Raw genomic sequence first — 23,107 nt, forward strand, 5'->3', positions numbered from 1 at the left:
GGCTTTTTTTTTTTTTTTTTTTTTTTTTTTTTTTTTTTTTAAGCTATTTATATTTGGCAATCTTTCAGGATCGACAAGAGGACAAAAAAAGTGCAGTTGCCTTGCCCAGACATAGCTGGTTCATCCCTCCATGCTGTCTGGATGAACTGTTGTATTTTAAACTGCAGAGATGTCTTGTGATCCTGGGTGGTCTCCAAGTGATTGGAAAGATGGTAAAAAGTGCATTCTATTGTGGTAGTAGAAAATAGTGATGAAAAAATCCTTACATACCTGTGATTAAACTTGTGCATGGATGTGTTGTTTGATTCTGCTTCTCAGTGAAATTACTGTTCGGTGTTCCAGGCTGATTTAAAAGAGCTCTGAGTTACAAACTCATGGCCTGCACAGTGCTTCTTTTTGTGCTGTTCTTGAGCTTCCAGGAAGTGCAAAATAATGAAGACTTTTAGAAATCCCTATTAGCAAAGGAACTAAGGTCTAAATAACTAGATCTGGAGCAGAAGTATGCTTTCACAGCTCTGTATTGTCATTAATATATCTTTGCCTATAATATCAACCTCCATTTTGCATTTTGTTCTGCAAACTTCTGCATATTGATTTCTTGGAATTTGAATGAAAAATTAATAAATTTTTAAAGTTGAATTTATATAACAAGATCTGGTTGAAAAAAATCTTGTTAGATACTTTTGCTGATCAAGCCAGTTAATGTTTTTAGGTTTTGCTTTCATGCAAGCTCTTGAGGTTAGGCTGTCTTCTGAATACTGTCCATGCAACATTGTTGCCCATGCAGCCTTTTTCTTTAGTTTCTACAGGCCTTTGCCTGTTCTGGGTCACTGTGTCTGGATGTTTCCTCACTCTAATGCTTATAGGCAACCATGAATATTCCTATTCCTTAGAGTTTCTTGAGTTCTGACCTCCAAGTCTGTCACAAGAATCCTTTGAAAGTCCGGCACTTCCACAGCCCTTAGAAGGGTATCTGCATAGCAAGAGGAAAAGAGTATTTTTGTAACTGCTGTTAGCACTGTGTGAAAGCCAAGGTGCTCCCATTCTTGTGTTCACCCCATGTGCCCAAGCTGTCAAACTGGATCTGCCTCCATTGGGTGAGTCATCTCAAAAGGAAAAGGTACTGGGGAAAGTTATCAGGCAAGTAGTGTAAGCAACATGCAAGATGGCTGGAGTGGTACCCAAAAGCTTACTCAAATTTTGAACAGAATCAAATAGGGGTTTATAATGGGTTCCATGCATTCATCTCTGGATTCAACATATAATCATAATGCAAGTGGCTTTGACTTCAGAATGAGCATGTGGGGTAATTTCCTCCAGTTATCCTTAAACTTCAGATGCCTATTTGCTGTCCATTTCCATTTTCCAGCCCATTGTGATTCCTCCATTGAGTATAGGGTATAATAGAAACATCTGGCTTTTCTCTTTCAGAAACTTGTAACTTTGGTCAGGGGTAAGTATAAGCTAATTAGATTTTTTTAAGTGGAGATCTTCTTTGGAAAATAAAAAATGGAGTGCCAGGAGAAATTGACTTTACTGCTCTATTTAGTTGTTTAGACTAGAGAGATCTGTGTCTCCAAACAGTGGAATAATGTGCCTTCCTGGGTTGCCTGATACTAATACTCATGAGTGTGTTTCATAGTGATTAACCAAACCTTTCATCATGCTGAAGAATGTTAATTTAAACAACAACAACTTAAGTCCTGTATACCTCCCTGTATATCCCTCAGTGATTTGAAACTTCCAGCTGCAGCTGTATAAATTACCAGCTCTGAACTGGAAGGATTTGGGATGTGGCAGTGTAGTTGCTTCCTGGTGTGCTCCAAAAAGTACATGTGCCAAGACGACGTGGGAGCAGCAGCTTTTTAACGATACTGTCAGCATGCTTTCTTGGGTAGGAGGAGTGTTCTGAGACTTTAGTTTAAAAAGCACTTAGGACATTTCCTTTAAAGCGGCTTTTGTCACCCCCAAGTTCTGCCATCACCCGTCTCTGTGCCGCTGCTGCCCGTGTCACGCTTCCCCAAGTTCACGTTGCTCTGTGCGGGTCACTGCCAAAGGTGCCAGCACAGCTGGTTCCCGTTCTCTTGGAAGAGCCTCCCAGGGAGGGTGCAGTTGCTGGTGTTTACAATGCTCAGCAGCATGTCCACTATGCTGCATGGAAGCTTAAAAGGAGGGGGAGGGAAGGGAGGGTGTCAGTTCTTGGTCAGCTGCCTTTAAAATTTATGCCTGCCTACTGCAGTGCAAGCAAAATAGGAGCAGAAGGAACACATTATTTTGCTGCCTAGGATATCGGCCCAGGACCCAGAGGGTGGGTAGGTTGAGCAAGTGCAAGGCAGTGGGAAACAATGGTAAAGCAAATTAGCTCACGTCAGCATGGGAGAGTGGTGTGGGAGCAGTCAACTACTGTAAATTGCTGCGTTAGAGGGTGTACAAAATAGTATGTTGCAACTCTGCACGGGTGTTATCAGTGTTACTACTTACTAATATTCTGAACCCAGCAAGGTTAGAGCTGGTGCAATAAAAATTCCATAAAATGGCATTGATTTTGCAATGTTGTTTTGCCATGGCAACTACAGTGACAAGAGCTGAGTCTATGCTATGCTATACACAAGTTGTAACACAAGGTGGAAAAACACCTCTTCCTTTAATAATTATGAATATTTTCACTTTACTTGCTTACCTCTTCTTTCTTAAGGTGAATATTGCATTATTAAGGTAATATTTACTTTTCTTTTTCTATCTCCTCTTCCTATAAAACTCTTTTCTGATGTGTTTTCGTTGTTACAAAGACAGCTCCATCTACCTGTCTTTGTCTACTGCAAGTGAAAATTATGGTCCAATTTTTTTATTTTTTTTTCCCTCTTGCTGAATACCAACTGGTGCATTGCCATTGATTACTTGGTTATGACATGTCTTTGGAAATAAAAAGGCTTGTCCGCTTTTTTTTTCCATTGGCATTGGCTAGGTTAGCAAGATACTACATATGTCACGAGTCCTTTTCCCTTTTTTTGTAAGGAGTCTTCTCTGGAAGTTGAAGTTTAGCTCTGCTTTTCTGTTTCTGTTCAGCTTCCATGGAGTGACCCCCACTGTGACTATTTAATGACAATTTATGTTGTTGATCTACTAAGAGGTGGGTAAACACAAACCAAGTCCTTGGTAGCAAACTGTTTCTATTGTGATTAATTCAGTGTATGAGAGCCTTATATTCAGTTAACTCTAATGCATTAACTCTTAACTGTAAATTAGGGTAGACGATATGGTGGAGCCAACTCAGTGACTCAGCTTGCTGCTAGAAGGGGACAGTCTCAGACATTAGACGTCTTTGATCCCTTTAATTCATAGTATTTAGCTGGCACTTGCATTCCCTCTCTCTTTTTAGAACTTACCTATAAACTGAGTATTAAAAATGTGCTTCCAAGGCAGCTTAAAAAACCCAGTCTGTTTTATCTTTTTCAGCACAGGTAAATAGCAGTCCTTACCCCTCTAGTTCAGTATAGAGTTTATTCTGTTTTGCTTGGTTACTGGTGATGATACTAATGATACACTTTAGAAACACCAGAGCTGTAAATAATTCTTACCTATCCTTATCAGAACTGTCTCCACTATAGCTGTTTGTAGAGGAAAAACAAACAGAATGGGTAAGAGCTCTGTATATTAAGATGTTGGCTTGTAGATGAATGAGCATGGAGCACACGGGGTATGTTAGCATGATTGTGCAGCACAGCTGAAAATAGTAGATTGTGTTACTGCTTTCTAGCCTTTAGTTCATGTTTTGTGAAAGTCTGCTTAAAATGACCTAAAGCTTAGCTGATCTGGTCTTTCAAGTAAATCTGAAATGCTGCTTTCCTAGTTGCACAGTAAGGTAAGGAGGAAACAGGAGAGTCTACATCCTTTGGGAAAGGAGGATATTAACCTGGGTTGGATATGGCCCAGTTACTAGATCAATGCATTACCAAAGACCTTTGATAGGGGTAATGATATACCATTATCAAGTGGAAGTGAGGTTGCATTAAGAACCTTATTTTGACTTCTTAGTGAAAGTTGTGCTGTGTGTGCCTCAGGAGTCACTGTGTACACAGGTCTAGGTGACCTTGTGAGCTGGTGTCACTGAGCTAGGATCAAACTCAAAGGAGCCAAGCGTAGGTTGTGCACTGGGGCACCAAGGAGAAGAGCTGTTCTAAGCTGTGTGAGGAGCCACTCATTGCAGCAGAGTAGGTAGGTGAGACCAGTTGGCTGAAGGATGGCTGATATTTAAATGCTCAATAAAGAGCTTTTGTTAAAGGTAGGGGAGCACTGAAAACGCTTGAAAACAAGTTGAAATCTTAGGAACTTTACCCCTGCTAATATTGTTTGTTTTCTCTGAAACATTGGAAGTATGGGGAAAGAAAATTGGTGATGATCCAGTGATATCTGTGGTGCTCAAGTCCTAAGTGAAACTGAGAAGTTTTTGAGGGATGTGCCCAGAGTCTCATGCTTGATTCAACCTGATAGTAGATTCAGACTTGCAAAGAAACTTCCTTCCAGGCTATGGTTGGAAGAACTATTTAGACTTGGTAAGTCTTTCTATGTGATGTACAAGATTAGTCCCTAGGATCATTTCACATGCATCCCTGCAACCTCAGGTGATATGTTTTAAGATATTTGAGATACTGGTGATGACAGCTCTTTTCCTGCCTTATTGTAGCACAATGTAATTTTTGTGGCTTCACATCTCATCTTGTAGAGTGTCTCTGGTGGACAGTGTGATGACTTTTTGAGGTGGAGCATGTGAAGTGTTGGACTAGCCATCTAGAACAGGATTGTCTGTGAGTAGGTGGGACTGGATGATGATGTGGCCTCCCTACATGGCTTCATTATCAGCTTAAAGGGATCTATGAGAGTTGTTATTAAAAAGACAGACAAGATACTTTTACAGTGATCCTTTAGAAAATGTCTGCAGATTATGACAACTCAGGGCAGAATTCAGTGGTCTAATTTCCACTGAGGATGGGTCTCAAGAACAAAGCTGTTATTCCCACTTTTCTCCCTTTCTGTGGCATTTCAGTTTGTGAGTTTTAATGTTTCCTTTGCACAAGCCAGTTCAGCCATTCAAGTCTGAGTTGACTGGGAAATAATAACTTTTTTTTTCTTTCTCAAAGCCTAAGCTTTAATTTGGATTGGTGAACTGCTGTGGCTTATCCTGCAGCTGCCTGGAGCAGACCCACTGGCTGTGATGCTGTGGGACTGGACTGCACAGGGGGCCTTCCTCATTCAGACACTGGTGGTTGGTTCAGTGTATGTGCTCCAGGAGAGTGCCCATGTAATCCTGGCTGGGAGCTGGGTACAAAGCAGGGCTGTACTCCTGAAATTGTTCACATAAGAAGGGGATTTTCCATGCCTGTTGTTACTGTTCAGCTTTGCTGTGAAGTCTTTAGTATCTGTTCTTTTAACAATTTATACAGAGGTGTGGAAGCAAATACAAACTGGTCTTTATTTTACACAGCAGCTGAGTGGGAAATCCATTGGACAGACAAAAAAACAGTGTGAAGTGTGGTTGAAATGAAACCTGTTTTCACTAGTTGTGCTACTTAGAGTACTTCGGTCACATAGGTGAATAACAGATTTTATGCTAGTTTAAAAAGCAAAGGATTAAATAAAGAGGTGCCATGTAAAAATTCAGTAAGGGTGACTACACAAGATAAGCATTAGATATCTTATTGAATAGTTCCAATGAGTAATTTTAGAATATGTTCTAATAAAATTTCTAAACCTCAGTAATCTGTTTTTAGGATGTCCACTGTCATCTAGCAGGGGCAGTGTTTATAAGCAATATTATCAAAGAGGAAAAAGCCATGTGATTTTAAGCAGGATGTAGCAAACTTGCATGTGAGATGAATCTCTCACAAGCTGGGCTGGATGGTTGAGAGAAGGCATAAAAATGGAAAAGGTGGCAGAAACTTTTCTCAGCAAAATCCATAACAACAGGTGACACCCAGCTAAAGTTTAAAACTTTGTTGCAGAACATGGGTGAGTAATCCGTGTAATATAATAGGCAGTTTGTAGTTACTTGCCATGTGACATAAGGGAGTAATGTAGTTAAAATAACTGCAATTATGTAACACACAGCCTTGGGAAATAGGAAGGGCAGAGCTGGTATTTCCCAGGTAAATCTTGAGATACCATCTGTGAAATGTCCTAATTTAATTACCTTCTGAACTTCAAGAGCAGAATTAACAACAGTATACAAAGTGATTCTGAAACATGAAAGTTTCATAATTGTGCCTGAATATGTAAGCCAGTATTACTGCCATTTCTTAAGCTATAATTTTGAAATCAGACCTGCATGTGTCAATGTTGCTGTAGGCTCTTTCCCTCTTCCAGTGGGGTCTGCAGGGTGGATGATCCTCCAGTCATCTCTGTCTTACTGGGCTAGGTGTGACACTCCAGAAGCTTGGTTTTTGAGACCCATCCTCGGTGGAAATTAGACCACTGAATTCTGCCCTGAGTTGTCATAATCTGCAGACATTTTCTAAAGGATCACTGTAAAAGTATCTTGTCTGTCTTTTTAATAATAAGCTTCTTTTCTCTAATGTATATTTTTAATGTTAAGTGTTTTAAGTTCATGCTGAATTGAAAATTGTTTTTTGGAGTGACAGAGCTTATATTAGATTGTTTCATTCTGGTTTTTTTTTTTTTTGTTTGTTTTGTTTTTTTTTTGTTTGTTTGTTTTTTTGTGTATTTTTTGGTGAAGTTCTTTATGTGCTTATTTTGTTTAGTAGCCATTTAATATAAGACAATTTTTGTAAAATTACTATTTAAAAGCAAATCTTGATATCTCTTTTGTTATTTAAAAACTATGTAGGGGGAGTAAATGAGCATAAAGAATGGCAAATATCTTTCATGTGGGTTAACCAAAGGAATGTGAGAAACTTCTTGTTCTCATTTAAAAATTAGGAATATTTGAGGCATACCAGTAATTCCCATTACAAAAATCACTAACATTTTTGTGAGCTAAGTGAACCGGAGCACTTCCAACATGTTGTTTCCTTACCACTTGTCATTGTCAGACATTCTCATATGGTTTGCTGTAGTATTTGTGGCATTTTGTTGGTGTAAACAATCTTATCTGCCCTTCTCTCTCCAGTAAAGGTAATGGTCCAGCTTGGAACTGGTTCTGCCAAGCTGTACGCCTCAGCTCAGCTGCAGTTAGTGGGTTCTTGCAGCTGCCTGCTGAGCTGCAGGCAACCAGAGCACAGCAGATTACTTTGCTCTTTAACACAAAACTTTTCCTCCTTTGCCTCACTTCATCTCTTTTCCTTACAGCGGTGGAGGCACATTTGTTTAAAGATATCTTCAGAAATTATGCTGCTACACTGACTTGAACTTAGGTACACAGTATTATTTCCACTGAGAAAAAGAAAAGTAGTGCTTACTTTTGAAGAGCTGAATATCTTGCATACATTGTTTAGGTGATTTTGAAAGTTGTTTTCCAACTGCATGTGTTTGAGAGGACTGTCTCTGTTATTTAGAACTTTTAAAGCTGGCCAGATTACTTATATGACTGCATTTTTGAGTTTATGTAAATTGTTGGCAATATATTGTTTAAAATGACCCAATTTTGAAAATGAGTCTGCTTGTATTACCTAATTTTGAGAGAGTTTGGTAGAAACTGGACAATCTATTGTGTATTTTAGTGGCATTTAAAAATTTTGTTATGAGCAGAAAGAGGAAGATTGGAAATAAAAGTGCTGATGTACTGATTCTGTAAGTACATTAGGCAGTAGGTAAACAAATGTATGTTTTCCTGACTGAACTAGGGCTATACAAATGCATAACAGGCAGATGAGTTCATAGTATGAAGAACTAAAATTGTGTATTTAACAAATGGCCTTCTCTGGCCCCAACTCTTTGACCCCTTAGGTGAACTCTTTCCAGTCTCTTAGAAGATAATTTCTGTAGCTTACTGCCAAATGTTTTGGAAGATTGCACTATGGTCAAAGCATTATCAGTTTACTTCTTAACAACACAGTTGTACTATAAAAAACAGTCTTTCAGAAATGGTTTGGTTTTTTGCTGAAGCACAAGCTAGCTGTTTATCTTGTGTGTAGCACAAGTTGGTTGTTTAGCTTGTGTGTAGGTATGATTTCCTTTTTTTTTCACTCTTCCATGAAAAAAGCAGGTCTTGATCATATTATTTTCCAGTGTGTGTGAAGTAAGTGTAACAAGGTAAGACAAAATATTTTTCATGCTTCCATTAACTCTCCTTTTGTAGTTGGTTAACAAAAAATTATCCTAAGAACCTAACATTAATGTAAACTATTGTTCACAGAAGTAGATTTATGAAGGAAAACTGGGTAGCTAGGTAACAAAATAGGTGGAATTGTAAAATACATTGAAAGTGAAATAGTAATGTCATATATAAAAATTGGTTTTTAAATAAATCTTTTAACTGTAGGAAAGTTATGAACAGCACTGTCTCTCTTGCAGACATTATTTCTTAAATTAATTGGAGTTAACTTACTGTATTTTGCTTACCTTTAGATTCAGATTCAGGTCAGTCACTATTGAGTGGTGAGGCAGGAGCTGCTTTCTGTGTAAATCCTTCTCTCAAGTTACTGAATTCCAGAGTTACTGAGCTCCAGAAACTTTCAGAAGTTCAGTAACTGTGATGGAGTTTTTTCTTGCTTGACTGTGAACAGAAAATAAATCTTGAAGGCTGAGAGCCTCTGCTGTCTAAACTTTTGAGGACTGTTTTAAAGGAAGAGGAGCTGAGTGCTGGGGTTAGGAGACTTGGGACAAATCCCTCACCATCAGTATGGCAAGTGCCAGGTTCACTATTTTCATCATCTGCCTTTCTACTACAACTGCAAGAAATCTATTGGAAATAGTCAGATTTCAGATAAAAGTCTTGCACTTGGCCTCTATGCCTAGCAGGTATTATGGTATAAGAGTTGTTATTTAAATGCTGACAGCACATTTGTCTGACTTCTGATGAAAAAATTAAAGTGGAGGAGTCAAGTGGGTAAATGTAAAGAATTGTCTATTTGTTCAAGTGGGTAAATGTGAAGAATTGTCTGTTTGTGGGTTTGCAGTTGTTGAATGACAACTGTAAGAGGGTGTCATAAGCAACACCCCAAGCCCATTGTAGTGGGTTGACCCTGTCTGGGTGCCAGATGCCCACCAAAGCCTCTCTCTCACTCCCCTTCACAGCTGGACAGGGGAGAAAAAATACAACAAAGGGTTCATGGGTTAAGATAAGGATTGAGAAAGATCACTCTCCAAATACCATCACAGGCAGAACAGATTCGAATTAAAGGTAATAACTGAATTTATTACTAACTAAATCAGAGCATGACAATGAGAAGTAAAATGAGACCTGAAAACACCTTCCCCCTACCCTTCCTTCCTTCCCAGCTCTACCTCCTCCCCTAGAGTGGTGCATCGAGATGGGAATGGGGGATTGTGGTCAATTCATCACATATCCCTGTCACTGCTCAAGGAGAGGAGTCCTTCCCCTGCTCCAGCATGGAGTCTCCCCCATGGGAGACAGTTCTCAGTGAACTTCTCCAGTGTGAGTCCATCCCACGGGCAACAGTTCTCCATGAGCTTCTGCAATGTAGGTCACTCTTCCATGGGATGCAGTCCTTCCGCCACAGCCTGCTCCAGTGTGGCCTTCTCTCTCCATGGGCTCACAGCCTCCTCTCAGGCATCCACCTGCTCCAGCGTGGGTCTCCTCCAGGGGCTGCAGCTGGATCTCTGCATCCCCAGAGCCCTCCATGGGCTGCAGGGGCACAGCTGCCTCACCATGGTCTCACCACGGGCTGCAGGGGAACCTCAGCTCTGGTGCCTGGACCACCTCCTGTCTTTCCTTCTGCACTGACTTGGGTGTCTGCAGGGCAGGTCCTCTCACATGTTCTCACTCTGCTCTTCTCTGGTGGCAATTACAACTGCACAAACATTGGGTGTTTTTTTTCTTCTCCTTACATCTGTTATCACAGAGGTGTTACCACCATTTCTAATTGGTCCAGCCTTAGCCAGTGGCACATACATCTTTGAAGCCAGCAGAAATTGGCTCTGCTGGACACTGAGGAAGCTTCTCAAAGGCTCTCACAGAAGCCACCCTGTAGCCCCCCCACCCCACCACCAAAGCTTGGCCATGCAAACGAAATGCACTGATATTATATGGCAATTGATTTAGTGCCAGAATCTACACTGAATTTTCTGGATTTTTAACAGCATGTTTTGAAGCAGATTCCTTGTTTAAGTCTTTTAGTCTTGGTCAGCATGTTGAGCTAGCCTTTCTGAGTTCCAGTAATGTGAGGGTGGGAAAACTGGGTGGCAGTGAAATCAGGAAGCTACTTTTGTTACCAAAGACCCAGTTAAATATAATATGATTGTTTGTACTCAGTGAATATATTTGTTGACAAATTGAGCCATGCTCTGCGCCTTTGGCAGAATTCTGTTATAACCACTGCATGAAGTACTTTCCGTTTGCCATGCCTTTTCTCTTGACAGACTGTTCTCATGTGTCTGAAACTGAAAGAATACTGAATTAAAAGGATAATTTATTGTAATCGGTCTAACAATTTAATACAATAGTTATTTATAAAGTAAACATTTTTAATGGCTCCTCCCCAGCACCAGTTATGGCTGAATTGCTTGGCTGTCACAGTTGAGCACTCTGAAGTACCTGGCGTCCAGTCCAGGACAGGATTGGATTTGCATGTGTTTGATATCATCCATAGTTGGCTTATGGAGCAAGGTAACAATAATATTTAAAATTTGCCTCTAACCATATAATGCTTTCTCTCATGTGATTGCTAGCGTCAAATGCAAGAGTGCTCCTCATGTTTCCATTAGTAAAGAAAGAGGATGCCCCCTACTTCTTGTTTTGTCAGCACCTTTATCATTATGGCGTGCTGAAGTAAATATTGTAATATAAATACAGGATGCATGAAAATGGTCAGAGTCAAGGCAGTGACATTGAATTGGGAAATGCTGATGCTGGAGGATTATATTTCTAGAAAATGTGAACTTAGACTTGCAGAGGGAATATTTTCCAAACCTGAAATTGGTAGTGGTTTCAGATATTCAGAGACACAGGACAGAAGTACAACCAGGAAAACAACTGGGAAGCAAAATGAGAATGGAGATGAAGTATATCAGTTGAACTCTAAGGGAGGCAGGCTTATCTGTGTTGCATCTTGCAATGAAGGGTGAGTGTAGTGGCTAAAAATTCCTGTGAAATGGCAGTGAACAGGATGTACTTGTAGAAGTGGAAATAAGGGTGAAATTGTTTTTCTGGACTGTTAAGGGGAAGATAAATTAGAAGATGATAGTGGGGAGATCTGAGGAGAGTGATGCATTACCCATGAGGGAAGAACTGGCTCTCTCAACCTCAGCTGGCTTAGCTGGAGGAGATGCAGAAGGGCTGCCAGAGGAAGGGAGCTGGTTATCAAGGTGTGCTGCAGCCTGAAATAGTAAATAAATACTACTATTAAAGGTGAACACAGTGTGAAGATTGTGCAGGGGTATTGAGAGAATTCATATGGTAAAGTGAGACACTGAGTGGGTATGCGAAAAACAACATCAATTGTGCTGGGATACTTAAAAGGTATTTTCTAGGGGAAATGAGGCAAGGGAAGGGCTGATGAGTGCTTGATTGTAGAGCAAAAATCAGTAGTCATATAAGAATACTTCTCTGAAAAGTTTTACATAAGGAGGAGGTACTGCACGCAAAGTGGATGTGCTGGATAATTTTTGTGAGTTAATAGTGGTACTATTGGTACTATGGCATTCCATGATTCTGGTGTGGAAACAGCTGATTCATCAGAGTGGGATTTGCATACTAATTATAACATGGCTAATTATTGTATTTAAAAGGAGTATGCTGACATATTGGTACCTTTTCTCCTTCCCACATACCTTAGAAATACTTAAGATTCTTTTTTTCAATAATAAACGTTGCAAAGCTGAACTTCCTCGTATATCAGCAGCTTGGACTTTAAGTGGAAATGGTGATAAAAAATAATTTAAGCATCTGTTGTTTATTCATATTTACCTCTTAACTGTAATGGTTAACCACAGCACGGTTTCTTGAGATAACACTTTATGGCACGGAAGCACCTGGTTTGTATGTAGAGATTGCAAAATCATAGTGTTGTGCATAACAGCTCTGCTATAAATTAGACCCAAGGATAGTGGGATGTGGCCAGCTAATGTTTCCTGATCTGTATTTAACATATGGTGCTCTGTTAGTCTTTTGTCTTTTCTTACCACTCTGCTTCCTGAAAGTCTTTCTCAAAAAACTTCATTAATCTTTCTTTATTGATAAAACCCGTATTTCTGTTTTGGCTTGTTTTCTGCAGGCAGCATCATAAAAATCAAGTGAAAATGGCCTTTAGCAATCTGACATCAAAGGCTATACTACTGTATGATGAATGGATTAAAGATGCTGGTGAGTCATTTAAATCTAAAACTTACTAAGTCCAAATAATTCTGAATAGCAATGTTTAGCTATGCTAGGTGTGTTGTTTATCAACTTAGAAATAGCTTTGTCATCCTGTGAATATTTGTAAGACTTGCCAGGTTACCTATTAACATGGCAGTCTAGTTTCTGCATTTTAAAACAGGAAGTAAACAAAACTCAGGTAGTTTATGGAATTAAAGTCAGAGTAAATAAAGTGCAGACAGTGATTCTCCTGTCAGTGTCTCTGGTTGCCTGAATATATAGTTTGAGTTTTTCCTATGGTGCTGAATGTATAGTTTTAACTCTTTCATTACCAAACAATTGCATTTTATCAGTTAATTAATGCACATTGTGTTACTGCATTTTGCTTTTGCAAAATGAAAAAAAAAGCCCAAGCCCTGATAAATTTTAGTATTTTGAAATTAATGCTCAGAGTAATTAACTCTGTCACAGTGGTAATTTGAAAAGGGATGTTCGTCTCTTGTTGCAGTTAGTAAGGGATATTAATCACACTTTGATTTTATGTTGCCACTCTCTTATTCTGTTTGCTTATCAAAAGCTGAGAGAAGACCTCAGTTTTGGGGTTAAGACCCATGAGTCTCAGTGTTTCTCACTGTGGTAGACAGATAGTGACAGGGATTAGCTAATTCCTGGAAAAAAATTGAGAAGTGGTTAAGGTTTGATAGGCAAGATGAGATTTATCTTTTCTAGCATAGCTGAGCACCACTTTTCTTGTTCTTGTAAAAGCACAGCCTGCAAGTGAGCAGAGAGTTTAATTAGGATGACTCATGGGATGAAGTGGATTGGGATGGAGTGAGCATTTCTGCTGCAGTGTCCATGACTCCAGAACCTGAGTTGTCTCCATGCCCATCAGTGCTTGTATGTGGCATTTGGTATCATAGTGTTAGCGGTGGAACATGGTTTTCTCAGGATTAGTTTGGGAAGAACAGCGGGAAAGGTTTGGTAGGAGCAGGGCAAGGGTGGATACAACAAAAACAGTTGTGGAGAGGTGGTGGCTCTCCTGCAGCGCACTCGAGCAGATTCCTCATGCTGTGGGTCACAGTCCTTCTTGGTCTGTGGGCAGCAGCACTGGCACATCACAAGCTGTGAGCAGCATTGTAATGTGCTCTCCTCCTCAATCTGATTTATACTTCCAGTGGCTGTTAACCACATCAGAAGGTCTCATGGGTGAAAGCTTGCTTGAATGCTGTGGGTTGAAAAATTGGCTGACTTGAAACATTTGGCTATGAATTAAATGCTTGACAAAAATAACACTAGTTTTACCCTTAAAATGCAGCAACAAACCATGAAAGCAACAGTTTACTGAGTCAGTAGTTAAGTTTGGGATAATTCTGAACCAAATCTTCCAAAAGTCAGTGTAAAAAAAATTTAAAGAAAATAAAAATTACATGGGGTTTGTGTCAGTTCACCTGCTTATGGAGAAATGTGGCAGTCTTTGGTGATCTGGGACTCTGTAATGAGCCACAAAAGGGTGCAGTGAAATCATGGTGATGCTCAGATGAAATACCTGCCAGCCTCAAGTGCAGGAAGAGGGAGTGGGGTGTGCTTAGGAGGAGGTGCCTCTGCAATATAGCTCTCTGGCACAGAGAGTTATTCTCTGGTGGAATAACTTGCAACATTTGCTTGTTGAATTATAACTTGTTGTATGAAGGTATGTGCTTTGTCGTGCTGTAAAGACAGAAAATCATGTCACCCGTGATTCTGCGTCTCCTTTTCATGATATCTTAAGAAAGAAGCGCTGAATCCTACATGGGTTAAATCATGTTATCCAGTCAGTATAGATTTGTATCAGTATCATCTGAAACATGATAAGTGACAGAAAAACCTAGACCATCAGGAATTAAATGCTTTTCTGTAATTGTTTTAGTAAGTACTGTAGACATCTGATTTTTTTTTTTCCCTCCCTCTACCCCCTCTAGATCCAAGACTGGAAGGCTGGCCACTCATGTCTTCACCTTTTCCAACAACTTTTATCATTGGAACCTACGTTTATTTTGTCACTTCCTTGGGACCCAGACTCATGGAAAATAAAAAACCTTTTGAACTCAGGCAGATCATGACGTTTTATAATTTTAGTGTGGTAGCCCTCTCTTTATATATGACTTATGAAGTAAGTACTATGTTTGTAATGTATTTATATATTTCATGTCTTTAACAACTAATTTTTAATAATTTTATTAATATAACTCCTACACTGCAATTCTCAAAAAATGTTATTGTCATGGCAGTAATTATCATCTTCCCAGATGTATGCTAAATTTGTAATTCTTGGAAAAAGAGAATAAGTCATACCCAGAAAGAGAGAACATGAAACATTTTGTGTTTTTATATATAATTTTAAAAGTTTAAAGTTTTCATCATTTAAATTCTCTGTACTGCAGCAGGAAAAGCAGACAATATGCTTTTCTTAGTATTTTGTAATTGTTTCTGTCCTACTAGGTAATAATGTGATAACATGCCCTTAAGGGGAAGGAACAACAACTGATGTTTCAAACACTGTATAGAGAGTGTCTACTATGAAATAATCTTCAGTTAGATCTGCCTTTTAAATGACAGAAATCAATGACAGAGGTCAACAAAATCTAATTCAAAGTATTTTTATCCTTTAAACGAACAAACAAAACCCCTCTGAATAAAAAACCTCCAACCTCTGCCCCCTGCTTTCCCCCATAAGCCAAATTTCTTAGTATCTTTAACACTGATTTTCCCCACACCGCCAAAATAGCAAATTCTCTTTTTTTTTCAAAAGCAATGTTGAGATTTTGCTGCTGTTGGGTTTTTCTTGTTTGTTGGGATTTGGTGGGCTTTGGGAGGGTTTATTGAAGTGTAGGTATTGATGGTATTGCGTGAATGACAGCCTTACACGTTTGCTTGGTGAAGCATCACTGTGCTAGTACTGACCCTGTGTGTGACTCCCAGGCTATGTGGCTATTTCAGGCTTGGCAAACTAGTAATAAAAAGCTGTCAGATTATTGTGCCAAATTGGCAGGCTATGTTCCTGTTAGCTTAATTTGCATGACTCTTATCACGAGTTACCGTGAACTACCTGACATTTCTTCTAAGCTCTCTAAAGGCACTGCAGCAGAAGCTACTTTGTGTCATGACTGTTGTGTGGAAAGTGGTGGGCAAGATGAACACTTTTGCTATTTGGCCTTTCTAAAAAAAAAAATTGCTGAATTTCCTTTTGGAATTTGGTTCCAAGTTTGGTTTTGATTATAAACCTCAGGAAAAAAAAAAAAAAAAACAAACAAAAAAACCACCAAAAACCACAAAAAGAAACAGTAAAAGAAAAAAAATTAAATTTCTATTAGTGTCTGACACTGGCATGATATTCAATAAGCCTGCTGTCAAGACTTCCGTGTTACAATTTCATGAAAGAGTGCATGGACAGAGCGTAACCCATTGAATTTCTGCTATTGTCTGGTGGTTAGCAAGAAGCTGATTCTTTCCCTTTTTGGAACCAAGTCATTTGGTGGGTGTTTTAGTGCTGGTGTTGTAAAAGAAAACTGTTTTTTTCAAGCAATCAGTTATTTGAGGAAGTTAAAAGGACTAAAACCTGCTTCATTTGGGAGAGGTGAAGCTCTTGCCATGCATGAGTGGATGGTGATAATGAGAAGCATCATGAAGATATAAAATACAGATGTCATAATGGCTGGCAGTAGACTAAGCCAACTATAATACAACTATAATATTGTTGCTCTTGTCCAAACTTTAATATATTCCAAGAGAAAAGATTATATTATATTTGGTAAATATAGTCCTGTGGTCATGCACTCTCTCAGTTGTTCTCATCACTCATGTGAGTGGAGAACTAATTGAACCATGAACTTTAACTACACAGAATTTTAGAGACTACGGTATGAAATATACATCATGCATACTGATTGTTCCTTGTCTGTAATGATAATTAGCAATGGCTTTCTGTTGTGCTGGTTTTGTTATAGTATCAAGATGCTGTGTTGTATTTTTTTTTTGTATTAAGATATTTAGCTGTGGTAGCAATTTTAAAAATAATTATATTTGGTTTTGTGGTCTTACTTACACAGTAAGTTGTTTTTTAACACTGGTTTTGAGATGCATCTCTTTCTTCTCTTCAGTTACTAAAGCTGAAATAATGGGTGTAGGAAGAAAATTCTTGTCTATGGGTGTGGTCCTGGAATTAGAAATTCATTAATCTGCAGCAGCAAAGGATTTTTGTGGTAGCTATCCCACACACAGGTAGATGATTGACAAAGTTGCTGATTTAAGGTGTTTTTAATATTGTTTTTCCCCTCCTGCTTAGTGATTGCAAAAGTAATCCAAAATTAATGAACTTTTCAAAAGACGTAAAGTTAATCTTTGCCCTTATTTTCCTCCAGTTTCTTATGTCAGGCTGGGCCACAGGATACTCATTCCGATGCGATATCGTTGACTACTCGAGGTCACCGACAGCTCTAAGAGTAAGTTGCCAAAGACAAAGGTGAATTGTTATCACAGAACAATAGAATGGTTTGGGGTGGAAGTGACCTTGTGAGATCATCTAGTTCCAACGCCCCTGATATGAGCAAGGACAACTTCCACTAGACCAGGTTGTTCAAAGTAGTGTGTTATACATATACTTTATTTTTAGAAATGCTTTTTGAACAACCTGCTTTTTGAATGCACTGTTGTAGAGTGGAATGCTCTAAATAGAAATACCCTCTTGCGTAATGTAGAGCATGTGAGTTAACTGGAGGGTTGGTTGGTTGGGAGAAAGAAAGAGACAAGGAATTCATTGGCTTGTTTTTGTTTTTGTTGGTTTTAAAATTCCTTCAAGTTTAAAAAATATTTTATATTTTTAAAGAAAAAACAATCAAATTATACATTTCAATATTTCTGTCAACCTTGTAACATCACTTGGCCCAATATTTTCCTTTATATAGATACCCATTTGTTCTGCTATGACTTTTATGGTTTGACAATTTGATTTTTATTCTTGCAGATGGTGCGAACTTGTTGGCTTTACTTCTTTTCCAAGTTCATTGAATTATTGGACACTGTAAGTATTTGTAGCCTAATAAAAGCCTAAAAATTTCCTTTTCACAGCAGAAGAACTGGTGCTGTTCAGGGCTGAGGATATAAGTTGTTTTTTATTTAATCCTCCAATCTTCAATTATTAGAATACCATCACAGTGTTTACCCCTATTATCTCTTTCTATCTCATTGTCTTTTTACACTGCTCTACCTTCATTATCAGGAAAAATGTTAATGAGGGAACAACACACATTTAAATATTTAGGAAGACTGGATAACTTGTCTAACAGCTGAGTACACTAATCTGTTATGCTATGTCAATGCTTGTCTCAACACTGCAGATAAAAAACAGTTGATCATGCTGAATATTTTTTTTCACATCATCTTCAGATTTTGTCTTCCCCATTCATATCATCAGCAGCTCTGAATGCAGGACAAAATTGCCATACCTACTTGCTCTAAATTCTGGAGATTGTCTTGAGTGTTCTGACTATAGAGGTGTTTGATGTCAGGCTGGCACTCTAACCTGTTTCAAGCGAAGTCTGAGCAGCAATGCTTTGAAGCCGAATGCAGACCTCACTCACCACCAGCAGCCATTTCCCCAAGACTGGCACCAGATAGGACTGACTGAAAATACCAGCTTCTGAGTGTTGGAATTAGCTGCAGTTTTTGCCCTATTGTTTGGGACACAATAATAATGGTTCACGAGCTGACTCATGAGCAGTGAGGATGTTCTACATCCTCTGGGCAAAGCTGGCTGTCTGACTTTTCATCTGCAAATGTTCGTGATTCAACACTAGGAGATCTTACTGACTAAACCAAATGGAATGGTAATGGAAGTGTCAGGAATGCTAAAACTGGAAAATCCTGACAAGTATATTCCTCTATTTGGCTTTATTCCCCACAGGTTATAGTGCTCCTTTTTAATTAGTCCTGAGCCTGGTTTTTAAAAAAAATTGTTTTGTTTGAATACAGGTACTAGGTACTTGTTTCTCATCAGCTTTTTTGTTTTATTGTAAAGGTAATTTCTTAGCTGTATTTAAATCAGCTGATTCCAAAAGTTTTCTCTGGCACACCAGACTTCTTTTCTTCTGTGTTTGTTTGCTTGCCATCTGATACTACCCTTTCCATGACCTGACTTCTTACATTTTTTTTTTGCTGGCTTCCCTTAACATTTCCCTTTATGCCTGTCCTTTAAAATGAGGCCTGTCAATATCATTTAAGAATACCTGCATATATTCTGTACAATTTTAATATTTTCCAGTGGTAGCTAAGTCAGAGTTCATAATAAAGTGCTTTTTCTCTAACATAGTTTTTTCTACTGTTAGTCCTTCAGGTAATTTTCTCAAATGGCCTTTCATTAATAGTTTAAGGGACTTAAAATCTGATGCTTGTAAAGACTTCTCAGTCCAAGCAAGTCCATCTTAAACTGTTTGTTGCGCATGTAGGTGATGGCTCAACCTTTGACATTTGGTTTCAAAGCTTGCCTTGGCTTTTGAGATGTCACAGGTGGATTTTATTTATTGGTTTTAAGTTTTTTTGAAAACTAGTTTGCATAGCCAGCCAGTCACTTAGTTTTCCTTCCTCTCCCAACATTGTAACTGTGAAGAACTTTTAAATGCATCGTAATAAGCAACCAGCACTGATGTGTACATCTTTCTTTAAATATGTTTGACTTGATTATCTTCTGTAACATTCTGTTCATTAAAAATCTGTTTCAGATATTTTTTGTGCTGCGTAAGAAAAACAACCAAGTTACGTTCCTGCATGTCTTTCATCATTCCATCATGCCATGGACCTGGTGGTTTGGAGTCAAATTTGCTGCAGGTATGGAGAGAGTGGAGTTTAGGTTGAACATATCTTCTGGTAGTGAAAGTTACCTATGGTAGACGAAAGAAAGAAAGAGAATTAAACACCTTGGAAGCATCAGTGTTCTTAAATTTAGACTTCTGCAGTATTTTTTGGAACAACTGAGATCACCATAATTATTTAAATGGGTGGGGATTACTCATTTTTTCCTATTTGACAGCATTTTTTTCAGTGTTGATTTCTTATGGGGAGAAGAGGTTCAGAGAAGAAAGTTGGGTCCAAGCAAAAAACATTATTAAATGAGAAAGAGAAGTCATTGAAAAATCATAAGTGCTAGGAGAGATACATGAAGCAAATAACTGTTGAAACTGCTTCATAACCATTTCACCCCCTACAATGTTAGAAAGGAGTTGGAGGGGAGGACTATGTTCAATTTTTTTCCTGTTTGAGAAATTATTCAGTCTTTGTTGCAGTTTCTTTTACTGGCTTTAGATAGCATGTGTGGGATTTATATATACCTTTGATACTTCAGCTTTCACGAAACTACAGAAATATTTTTCTGGACCTTCTTTATTAAAGAAACATATTTGAATTGCTTTGAATTTAAATTCTTTGACCACTATGAGCTTACCTTCACATTTTCCTTTCCTGCTCAGTGTGTCTTTGCATGCATTTTCCTATGCCACATTACCAGTGTGCAGCACTAATAAATACAACTTGCCATGAGAATAGTCTGAAAAGCACAGAGTGGAGAAATGCACAGGCATTTATTAATCCATTTCTGGAACATCTTAGGCTTTTTTAGGAGTTTCTACTGAGAAATAGTGGGGTTTCATACATGTTTACCTAGAAATATGTTCTTTGTTTATTTCTTTTTTTGTCCCAGAAAATTGGTAATGAATTGATGAAGTGGTTGTTCCATTGCTTTTCAGTCTGATGTGTTAGTGTCTATTTTATGCCTGTTTTTTTCCTGGAGTGGTCCAGAAAGCACTCCAGAAAATTTGTACGTCTTTTGAACCTTTCCAGTGTGCATCTTTTCCTTGTGTATAAATGGATATACCTCTGTTGTATTTGTTGAGTTTCTGTTATTAGGAAAGTGCTGGATTGATTATGTGTGTCTCAAATCTTGCTGAGTGACTGGCATTAAGTTAATAATAAAACTGTGAATGGTTGTCTCAGCATACACCCCAGTGTGTTTATAGGTCTGCAAAGGGAAACCTGCAGCAAATAACAGTCCCTCCTCTTCAACCTTGAAAATTTTCCACTTATAGGTGATTAGCTTTCTCCTTTTTATCTGGATGTTGGATCAGTATACCAGCTACAGGCTTCTGATTTTGAATCAGATTCAAATTTCCCATGTGATAATTTGACAAATGCTTTCAGCAAAGTGTGTAAGAATTGTTTTGTCCTCTGCTAGTAATGGTCCCTCATATTTATGCAGAGCTGTGTGTATTCCAAAAACCCTATTGCTTATCTTTACATTTATCTTTCCAAATGCTGTTGTTTGATAAGTTTAATTTTTTTTCCCAAGAATTTCATTCCTGCTGATGTTTATCTTGTATTCAGTTTCATCAGTGCTTGTCCTTCTAAACAGCAGCATCTGTAAAGTTTTCAACCTGTTTGTAAAAAAACATCAGTTATGGATGGGGATGCTGTTTTTTCTCTGATCTGATATAAATAGAGAATTATAAAATGATGCTTAGTGCTATTTTTTGGAGCATATTTTTGTAATTTTGTGTAGGTTCCTTTTTTCTCTGCTTTAGCTATTTATTTTTTCTTCTGCATATTCACTGCACATGCCAAAAAAAGTATGTATATTTGAACTGTAAGAACGTTCAAATTATTTTTAAAAATACAAATAGCTAAGTTTCAAAGAAAGTTTGCAATCACAGCTGGAGGAGTCATGCCTTCTCAAGCTGGAAGATTAGTGTGAGCTACTAAAAACACAAAATATGTTTTATTTTTAATTGGAATGATTCTAAATGGGAAAATAGCACTCTTTTTCTCACTAAATGTCTCCTTTTATGTCATCTTGTTTTCTTTTTGATGATCGTTGTTTTCCTGTCCATGTTTCTTTTAAAAATACTTTTCTGTCTGCTGCTTCTTGGATCACTTTTACCTCTAATTTCTTGCATTCATTAAAATAAAGCTACTTTGAGCAGGATCTTGTAGCTTCATGGTCAATCCAATGAAAAAGGAAGTATTTCTTTACTTGAAATGCTCATGTGTTAACAGTTTGTCAAAAATTTATTCCAAAATGGGCCCTACTTAAGTTTCCCTTTCACTGGAAGTATGTTTTGAGATTGGCAATGTATCTGTGAGACACTTGTCCACGATTATGAAAACTTGCTGTCTGAAACTGTATTTCATTCCCTGTGAATCTACAAATCTGTATTGAGAAGAGACTTATTTCTTATCCTCTACAACTTTTTGAAGTTCATCATGATGTCTAGAAAGGAGACAAAAACCAGGAGGAATGCTTTCTACCAACTTTTCTGTGTCCCTATCAAATATAGGTTTTAATAAAAAAATTTAAAAATGGACCCAAAGAACAAAAAATTCCACTAAAATGTTTTTATATGTAATTAGATCAGCTGGGTTTTACTGCTGTTTTGGGAATGCTTAGATAAACCTTTTCTGAGACAAAAAACTGATGTGATCCATCAGAACTGGTATCAACGCAATTCAGGTAAAACACCTTGAGGGTTAGTCAAAGTCTAGGTTTTGTGGTACATGTTTTTCATACCCTGGCTCAAGACAATCTGCTAGGACCTCAGTGGCTTTTTCAATACCTCCTGTAATACTGCTACTATGTTTTGTTTTTTTCCAGGTGGTTTAGGAACATTTCATGCTTTGCTGAACTGTATTGTGCATGTTGTCATGTACACTTACTACGGAATCTGTTCTTTGGGACCAGCCTATCATAAATATTTGTGGTGGAAAAAGTACATGACAACTATACAACTTGTGAGTAACTGTCTTTGACATAAGGACCTCTCAAAAACCTGATTCCAGCTAACATGAATTAAAAACAATAAATCTGTCCTTTCACTTATGCCCAAGTGTGGAGCTTACAGCTGGTATAAGATTTACTAATGTTTTAATTGAGGATAACAAAAGGTTTGAGCTCTCTACAGTAGTATACTTATATCTGCTGATGTCAGCATTCACTGTAATCACAGATTTAGACAAAAAGGCTTTTCAGGTATGCAGTACTTGACAAATATATTTACAAGACTCAATACTTGTGTAAAAATTATTAAAATATAAATTTACACCAAGAACATATAATTAATATACAGAATACACATGTAACTAGTAACTACATGTAACATGTAGTAAGGAAAGGGGAAATGTATGTCTTTAGAACTTGATGTTCTTTCATAGAAAATGTTTGTGTTTGGAAAATTTACTTCTGTTTAATGCTCTCTCCAGAGCACTAAAACCCACTCTTGCAGTGTGGGTATATTAAGTGTTTTATCCGCTTTAGGTCACTTTCAAAAGGTTGCTCTTCTGAGTGCTTTTTCATGCCCACCTCATTTAATAGGTGGATTTTCAGTATTCAGTTGCTGGCTAAGCAATTGGCTTAGAATGAGCAAAGATAAGGAGGAGATAAAGGAGCAGCCTGTCTGCTTGCACCAGGGCTGGTTTTGGTAGAATAGTTCATGTAACCATGTGCAACTCTGAACAATGTAGCCTGAATATTTATAACTTGGTCTTTTTGACCTAGAGGCACTACTAGTGGACTTTTAACTTGGAGTTCATGTGGAGTGTATTTTTTCACATCCTAGTGTGCAGGGAAGGTGGGTTCCCCTCCCCTCCCCTCTCCTCTTTCCC

The 23,107-nt window shown here is 38.1% G+C and overlaps 1 protein-coding gene across 1 annotated transcript in view; it reads left to right on the forward strand.

Moving 5' to 3' along the window:
• Positions 1-23,107, forward strand: part of ELOVL7 (ELOVL fatty acid elongase 7) — a 32,310-nt gene that overhangs the window by 7,710 nt on the left and 1,493 nt on the right. The window contains exons 2-7 of the mRNA XM_041470754.1: positions 12,348-12,436; positions 14,389-14,579; positions 16,828-16,908; positions 17,430-17,486; positions 19,183-19,288; positions 22,101-22,237. Of these exons, the coding sequence (XP_041326688.1) occupies positions 12,373-12,436; positions 14,389-14,579; positions 16,828-16,908; positions 17,430-17,486; positions 19,183-19,288; positions 22,101-22,237 (636 nt within the window). The 5' untranslated portion in view covers positions 12,348-12,372. The remainder of the gene's footprint in view (positions 1-12,347; positions 12,437-14,388; positions 14,580-16,827; positions 16,909-17,429; positions 17,487-19,182; positions 19,289-22,100; positions 22,238-23,107) is intronic.

This window comes from Pyrgilauda ruficollis, unplaced genomic scaffold, assembly GCF_017590135.1.
Source record: "Pyrgilauda ruficollis isolate IOZ18807 unplaced genomic scaffold, ASM1759013v1 scaffold25, whole genome shotgun sequence".
NCBI lineage: Eukaryota > Metazoa > Chordata > Aves > Passeriformes > Passeridae > Pyrgilauda > Pyrgilauda ruficollis.